This window comes from Myzus persicae, unplaced genomic scaffold (assembly GCF_001856785.1).
Source record: "Myzus persicae strain clone G006 unplaced genomic scaffold, MPER_G0061.0, whole genome shotgun sequence".
Lineage (NCBI taxonomy): Eukaryota > Metazoa > Arthropoda > Insecta > Hemiptera > Aphididae > Myzus > Myzus persicae.
In genome coordinates this window covers 267,473-275,467 of record NW_019102520.1, presented here as the reverse complement: position 1 = coordinate 275,467, position 7,995 = coordinate 267,473, and the positions used below count along the sequence as shown (strand labels likewise).

The 7,995-nt window shown below is 31.0% G+C and overlaps 1 protein-coding gene across 1 annotated transcript; it reads left to right on the top strand.

Annotated features, from left to right (window-relative positions):
- The first annotated feature begins 490 nt into the window (after nucleotides 1–490).
- LOC111032317 (integrator complex subunit 6) lies at nucleotides 491–5,809 on the top strand. Its single transcript, XM_022312592.1, has 14 exons — nucleotides 491–607; nucleotides 733–810; nucleotides 1,759–2,179; nucleotides 2,332–2,552; nucleotides 2,610–2,771; nucleotides 2,857–3,009; nucleotides 3,078–3,305; nucleotides 3,374–3,522; nucleotides 3,593–3,714; nucleotides 3,774–3,980; nucleotides 4,053–4,189; nucleotides 4,259–4,496; nucleotides 4,694–5,011; nucleotides 5,161–5,809. The coding sequence occupies exons 1-14, from the start codon at nucleotides 491–493 to the stop codon at nucleotides 5,331–5,333; spliced, it is 2,724 nt and encodes a 907-aa protein (XP_022168284.1). The 3' UTR covers nucleotides 5,334–5,809.
- The last annotated feature ends 2,186 nt before the right edge of the window (nucleotides 5,810–7,995 follow it).

Here is a 7,995-nt window from a genome sequence, read left to right as displayed (position 1 = left end):
GTCGTCGATTTATAATTTATCCCTCCCACCTCCCCGCGGACGCATACTCACAAGTCGCAAGCTACACACCCCTCAACCCACAAACGCCGCAACACCAACGGCGCCAATTTTGTTGATTTCCCGCAGCGGTGGTCGAACGGGTTACTCGCCGCCGGTGCAGCGCGCTCTCGCGGAATCGACAAGCCTCTCTCCGCGAGCTCATTTAGTCATTTCCGACAACGACGCAATGGTAAAAGTCGACTGCTGCATGACGGTTTGCGCGCGCTCCACTTGCAGTTTCCCGACCGCACAGGCACCGAATTCCCACTGACGACCGTCAAAAATGGCCGTCGCCGTTCACGTATGATCTCGCTCGCTCCGCATCTCGTTTCGTGTCGATTGAGATAACGCCATCTCCTCGTCTCATTCGTCCGCGCCCGTTTCGATTTCAAAATATGCATCGCTCCGACCGTTTTTGAATTCCGTTGCGCGACCCCGCCACTCCTGAGGCATGACTATCATAGTGTTCCTCATCGACACCTCGGCGTCCATGTGCCAGCGGACGTACATGGGTGGCCGGCCGACACTCTTGGACATCGCCAAAGGGGCCGTCGAGTCCTTTGTCAAGGTTTGCGCCTCGGCCCACCCGCACGTCTCCCTTATCGTCGGTTCATTTGCCGCCTTTGTGCCATGAACCACCGACCCAAATGGTTGTTTTGTTTTCATTTTTATTTTTTTTCTTCCTTGATATAGGTGAGACAGCGATCTTCAGAGAGCCGAGGTGATAGATACATGTTGTTAACGTTTGAAGAACCGCCAGCCAACATCAAGGTACCTATTACATACCTACTATCATGATGGACATGATGTCTTATTGTCATAGGTTTAATCTGTAAAAAGATTCGGTAACAACTGGCCCTGGATAGTTTGTTTGAACATTCAAGAAAATCTCTAAGGGAAAGTGCTAAAATATGGCTCACATGAGATGCAAATATTTTTTTAAAAATGTGAAGAAATTGTTAGTGAAATTTTAAAACAAGAGTTAATGTATCAAGAATATTTTTTTTATACATTCATCTAACTATTGTTAATTTACTGTTATTATATTATTTACTTTAATGAAAATGATACTCAAGGCCATAACTGAAAACAATTGGTTTTTTTTTTGGTAGGGGGGTCTAATATTTGTTTAATTTAGATACTAGATATATACTGGACTCTTATCATTTTTACATTCAATATATAAAAACTTAATTCTCGTTATTGATGCCTCATTAACAATATACAATTATTTGTAATACAGAAGTTAGCCAATAAACAATATTTACTGCTAAAATGTTACTATATTTAACCCCCCCCCCCTCAGTTAAGGCCTTGTTGATTCTTATGTACTTGAAGAATTTTCTTCTCCTATAGATATTTTTAATTGTTTTATTAAATTCAATTATACACCTCGCAAATGAATATCAATGTTTTAAAAATCTTGAATTGAATTAATAACTTTGACAACACGTAATTAAATAAATAACCGTAATCAAACACCTATTTATTTTGAATAAATTTCTGTCAATTTTTTTTAGTTTAGTTTTGATAATCATAGTGACATGGATAGCCTCTTCAAAATTTTCATCAAGACTATCTGCCTGTATTCATTACCTATTTATATTATATTATACTCTTTCTGTTATCACTTGCTAAGAGATTGTATGATTTTCAAAAAAGAAGTTTTTGTGTAATATATTTTTTTAAATATAATTTTGATAATTATTTATTTTTTAGGCTGGTTGGAAAGAAAACATTGGTGCATTCATGAACCAATTGAAGAATTTACGTTGTGCCGAAATGACTACTTTGGGACTAGCACTTAAAAATGTATTTGATATATTAAATATAAATCGTATGCAAAGTGGTATAGACACTTATGGTCAGGGTCGTTCTCCATTTTTTTTGGAACCATGTATTATTGTAGTTATAACAGATGGTGGGCGTTTATCGAATGCATCAAATGTAGTTGATGAATTTAACCTACCCATGACAAACCCCATACCTGGATGGGAGATGACTAGAGAACCATTTCGTTGGGATCAAAGATTATTTTCTTTAGTGCTACGAATGTCTGGCACACCAACTGTAGATCGTGATACTGGACTAGTTGCCAATGATACATCTCCTATTGATGCTATGTGTGAAGTCACTGGAGGTATCAAATTATTTTTTTAATTCAAATTTCACAGAACTATATTATTAAGTTACAACTTTTAGCTTAATTTAGGATTCATTATTATATTAGGTGCCATGATCTTAATTTTTAAACAGAAAATATTTGTTATTTAAATAATATTTCTGTATTAGGTCGGTCATATTGTATCACTTCACAGAGGGTTTTAATGCAATGCATTGATAGTTTAGTGCAAAAAATACAAAGTGGTGTAGTAATAAATTTTGAAAAAATTGGTCCAGAACCTTTACCAATAATTGACAAAGAAAATGGCATGGATATAGACATTGGTTATGAAGAATTTGGAAAAATAGGTTTTGGAAATACTGACCATATAAATCATCAAAATGGAGGAGTAAGATTGTGCAAATAAAATAATTTAATTTATGATTAATATCAAATTTTTATTTAGAATAAAGTGAATGGTATTCCCAATATTGTTCAACCACCTTCCAATGCTTGGCATAATTGTCGTAAGCTAATTCATGTTCCAAAATCTGCTCAAAAAGGATTTCCTATGGGATTTTGGCCTATACCAGAATCGTACTGGCCTGAAAATACAATGAATTCTTTGGTATTTACTATTAATTTATATCCTATGTACTGTAATTACTTAACTCTTCTATTTTATGTCCAACTATGTTTGTTTGATATAATAGCCACCGAGATGTGCTCATCCAACAGTTAAGTTTTCCTGTGTCAACCAAGAACCTATGGTGATAGAAAGTTTACCTTTTGACAAATATGAATTAGAACCATGTCCACTAACACAATTTATTTTATCAAGGAAACAACCTACACTTTGTTGGCAGGTAATTAATATTAAACTCAAACATTATAATTTAAAAATCAATTAACTTTTATTGTTTTAATATTTTAGGTTTTTGTTGCTAACAGTTATAAAACTCCAGAAGTGATGCATCCGTTTGGGTACTTAAAAGCCAGTACAACTTTATCTTGTGTTAATCTTTTTGTATTGCCTTATAATTACCCACTACTCTTACCTATTCTTGATGAACTGATCAAAGTGCATAGATTAAAACAAACTCCTGAATGGCGAACTCAATTTCAAGCTTATTTAAGAAGTACACCAGGATATTATAATGCTGTAAATAATTTAAATCTCTTAGCTTTTATTTAGTTATTTAATATTTTGAAAATTAATCCAATTTATAGCCTTTAAGAAGAGCATTAACAAGAATGGGTGTGCCTAGTACTGTAGTGACGTCATTAGTGCCAGACACTGCAGACAATGCTTCATTAAGCTACTCTGTATTAAGTTATTTGAAACGTCTTAAAACTCAAGCCAAAACAGAATATGATAGGTATTTAGTATAACGCATTAACAATTTTTTTTAACTTGATTATTCTAACAATATACTTTTTATGTAATAGATTATGTACTGAAGTTACTAACAAACAAACTGCTAAGACAAATTTAAATTTGGCTGATTATGTACGTGTAAATCACATATCATTGCTCAAAAAAGATATGACAACAAATCCTCAACTACAAAGTAATAAAACATATTATTTTTAAAGAATTGAAGTAAATTTTATTTTTTATTTATTTTAGATAAATTCATTCATCTGCGGGAACAATTAAATGACTTTAATAACTATGTAGTAGGTACAGCTAAAAGAAAAAATGTAGAATGTAATAAAACTGGTGGTTCTGGTTTTCGTAATCCGTTTGACATATCAAGAAGTAAACTTTTAGAAGTAGTCAAAAACATGCAAAATAATTTTTCTCATTTATCTCAAACCAGGTTTTTTGAAGATGGTAAGTAAATTTAATTTTTTTTTAAACAATATTTTTTGTTTTATTTATATTTTATGTGATATATATAATTAGATCTGGTGCATTCAATGCCTGTTAGTCAAATGGGTAACTATCAAGAATATTTAAAACGTATGACATCACCACTCCGAGAAGTTGAATCAATGCCTGTTAGACAACACATGTTTGGAAACCCTTTCAAAATTGATAAAGTTTGTGTTACATTTTGTATACATTTTTTGTTTGTTTTTTGTTTACACTTTGAATATCTTTTTCAACAGAGAATGATGGTAGACGAAGCCGATGTTGACATGGTTGGAGCAGGAAGTGGATCATCAAGTCCTAGAGCAGGTTCTAAAAGAGCATTAGATAGTAGTCCAGCACGAAGAAAACCTGGACCCTTACCACGACATGTGTGTGCATCACCTCGACCCAGATCACCATCACCTGCCCCTTTCAGTCCTATCAATTCAATAGTGGAAACTCCACCTATACTTTTACCCAATGGAGGAGAAACAGGTTTGACTTGAATAACATTATTTTTTATTTTAATAGAAAACATTACATTGAATTAGTAATAAATCATTTTTACCTTTTTTAAAATAAATTACTATTATTCAGAAAACAAATATTGTATTATTATTTTATTTTATTCTTTAATACTAAAGAAAATATTTTTTATCATCATTTAACGTTTTGTTTTATTACAATTTCAGATGAAGAAACTCCAATTCCAGTGAATGGTGAATGTTACCCTAGGGCTATGTGCCCATCACCTCCACCACCAATTCTTGAACCATATGAAAATAATTTTAATGATGATACTGATGATGACGAGATTGTGCCAAACGATATATGTAACCATGTTCCAGTAATTCCAGAAGGAAATGCTGTTCGTCAACACTTGTTAACAATTACTGCTAATATGAATCAAGAAATTGATGAATTGTCCAAACAAGAGTTGTTAGACATTAAGCAGCACAATGCAAAAGTTAGGAAACTTTTATTCATTGAAGTTAAACGTCCTGGGCAAAGTAAGTATAATTCATATTTTAATTGGGCGTCATTCGCCTTCTGAAAAATTGTGAGTAAACAACAAATATAATCATATAGCAAAAATAATAAGTGAATCATTTTTACTAATAAAACAATGTTTTTGCTTTTTTTACATTTTTGTTTTCAGATTATACAGCATTATTCCATTGTTTGAGTACATTAAAAGGTCCAGCGTCTATCCAATTGACCTATGTTAATGACATTATTGCTGAAGCCCTTAGGTTTAAGAGAAAAAAATTAGTTAACAAATTGGAGGAATTTAGAAAATCATATATGCGAATTCCAGCTGCGGCCAGATGATAAAAAAAAAAAATAAGATATGGATTGTAGGCCTTATTCTTATTATTCTTTTTTAATATCGTGTTGATCTATTGATATTACCTGATGTGCGGTAATGTAACATCTATGTCAAACGCCTCGAACTTGCAAACCCATTTAACAAACATTTTTGTAATAAAAATAACTAGGCATAATTTATATGATGGAATAGGATAACATTTATTTAGTTCCTTTTCTATTAAAAGTTAAATACCTGTCTTCTACTTTTCCGTAATACTATTGTTATTTTGTAAAATGGTATATACATTTGAGGAAATAATTTTCATTTCCGTTATTGAATGTTTTTTATTCAATCATTTATAATTTTTTTTTTTTTTTTTGATTCTTGCTATCAATTAAACCAGTTACCCAATTTGACAGTCGGTTTTTAACAAAATCAATGCATTTTTATTTCTCCAACTACTCTTAGAATGCCAACAGAAATTTGAAAAAAAAAAAATATTTTTTTCACAAGCGGTGCTTAAATAATTAAATTAATGTAAATTGTAATTTCATTCTAAATAAAACATCTGATCCTTAAAATTAAATCGTATATATAATGTTATAAGAAAAAGTATTAAAAACAATTATTTTATTCTATTCCAAGTAAGAGTAGATATGAGGTCCTCCCCCAGGCGATGTCAAGCTGATTTATATTGGCTACCCGTTGTTGACAGAACACTGGAGCAATTATTTATGGTGGGGTGAAAATGTGGAGGCTAGATTTTTATCTGCTGCCTGGTGTACTCTTATTTGGAATATAAAAGTATATTATTGAAAAACTTAACAAATAATCAACTTCGTAATGCTGTTAAGTATAATCAAATTTGTACCTATTGCTTAAGTAAATAAAATCTTTAATCATTAGGGTTTTAGGTTGAATATTATTTGATTTTACAAATATAAATTACTTATTAAATGTATTTAATTGCTTATTTTTAAAAATATATAAAATCAAATAATAATTTCAAAAGAGTAGTTGTTAATAAATCATATTTTAATCATTAAAATTCAGTTTGTGAAAAAAACAAGTCACTAATGTAGAATTATTTATTATTATAATGGTTATTGATTTTTTTTTTTTTGTTAACACCAAACCAAATAATTAGGTAAACATGTTTTGATTAATATCATTAATATTATAATAAAAAATTAGGTAGAATCGTTAAAAAAATATTTGACGATACACTGCATTCACAGCAATATGTATATTTTATTGATTACGAATTCAATCGTTGGAAATTGAGTATAAGTTATAATTTTATATATTATTTTCAATTTTACAGTTTTTTAATAAAAATATAGAACATTGTGTCCTATAGAAACATAACTTTCTTGCACTTTTATTACACATTTTTGAATTAGCTCATTAACTGATTGTGTTCGTTTAACAATTAATAAACACATTTCAGTGTTATTAATGGATATAAGACTCCCTATGGTTTTCAAAAAATCGGATTTTCAATGTATTTAAATTCTCCGGTGATAGCATTATTATATAGCACTATGACCATCAGTACGATTTCCAACAGAAATTAATTGATATAAACTAAAATAGGCCATATCAAGTAGTAATATTAGTTATGAACAATTTGACAAATATAATTATTAATACCATAAAACTAATAATTTAAGGAAACGGGAGCTTTAGATATAAAGTTAAATATAGTATACTATGTACTACTTGCCTATCTTCAAATAGGTCCTTCCTTTTTCAGAGCAAACCAATACAAATTATTAATTAAGGTAAGCTTAGATATAAGTTATTACTTATTAAACATTACATTTGTGCTATGTTCGTTTACATGAACGCAAATGCTTTAATTTTTGGGGGTCGGGTCCACACTAATACCTACTAATCTTAAAAATACGGGGGGGGGGCAAGCTCTCACTCCGTCTCCCAACTATCAATATAAATTAAACTTTGAGTTCCAAGTATCTATCCAACCCACTCATCTGTAGTAAAATATAACATAATAATCTGTCTGGTCATATATTAGGTTTTAAATTTTTTGGGAAAAAAAACCAATTATTGTCCGTGTTTATATCACATGAGAAATTGTAATTCCTACATTTTAAGTAGGTACCTATTTTTTTCAAAATTATACAACAAATGTTTAGTATTTACTTGTTGATGACTTTATGTAGGGGATCTAATTCCCCTATTTTCGCTGGTACTTTTGTCTTAAAGTTAGAGAAGACGCCTCACACGCATTACTCTCCGTTTCCCAAACGTATAAATTTGGGTTCGTACCATAGCAGGTTAGTTATGGGTGTAATTTGGGTCCTACCTTGAAAAGTAATATCAACTAAATATTGAATTAATTTTTATGTCCAAGACTAATTATTTAATTTATTATCGAAAGAATACCTACATTTTAATTTTTATAATCTGAGCAGAATATAGCGAATGCATGGTTTCGAGGGAGCAATTGCTTCTACAGTCCTACATATTGCTTTTACTATGATGTATGTTTTTTGTGTGTCATCAATTCGTCACCTTTCGTGGAAGGTAGTAAAAATGTTTAGATTTTCTTAATCAGCATATTTTATGGAAAGAAAGAGAATTTAGTTGGAACATTGGTGGGTCAAAACTCAAAAGGTAAAAAAATACCAGTAGTTTTCGAAAGTGTAGAGAATTTTT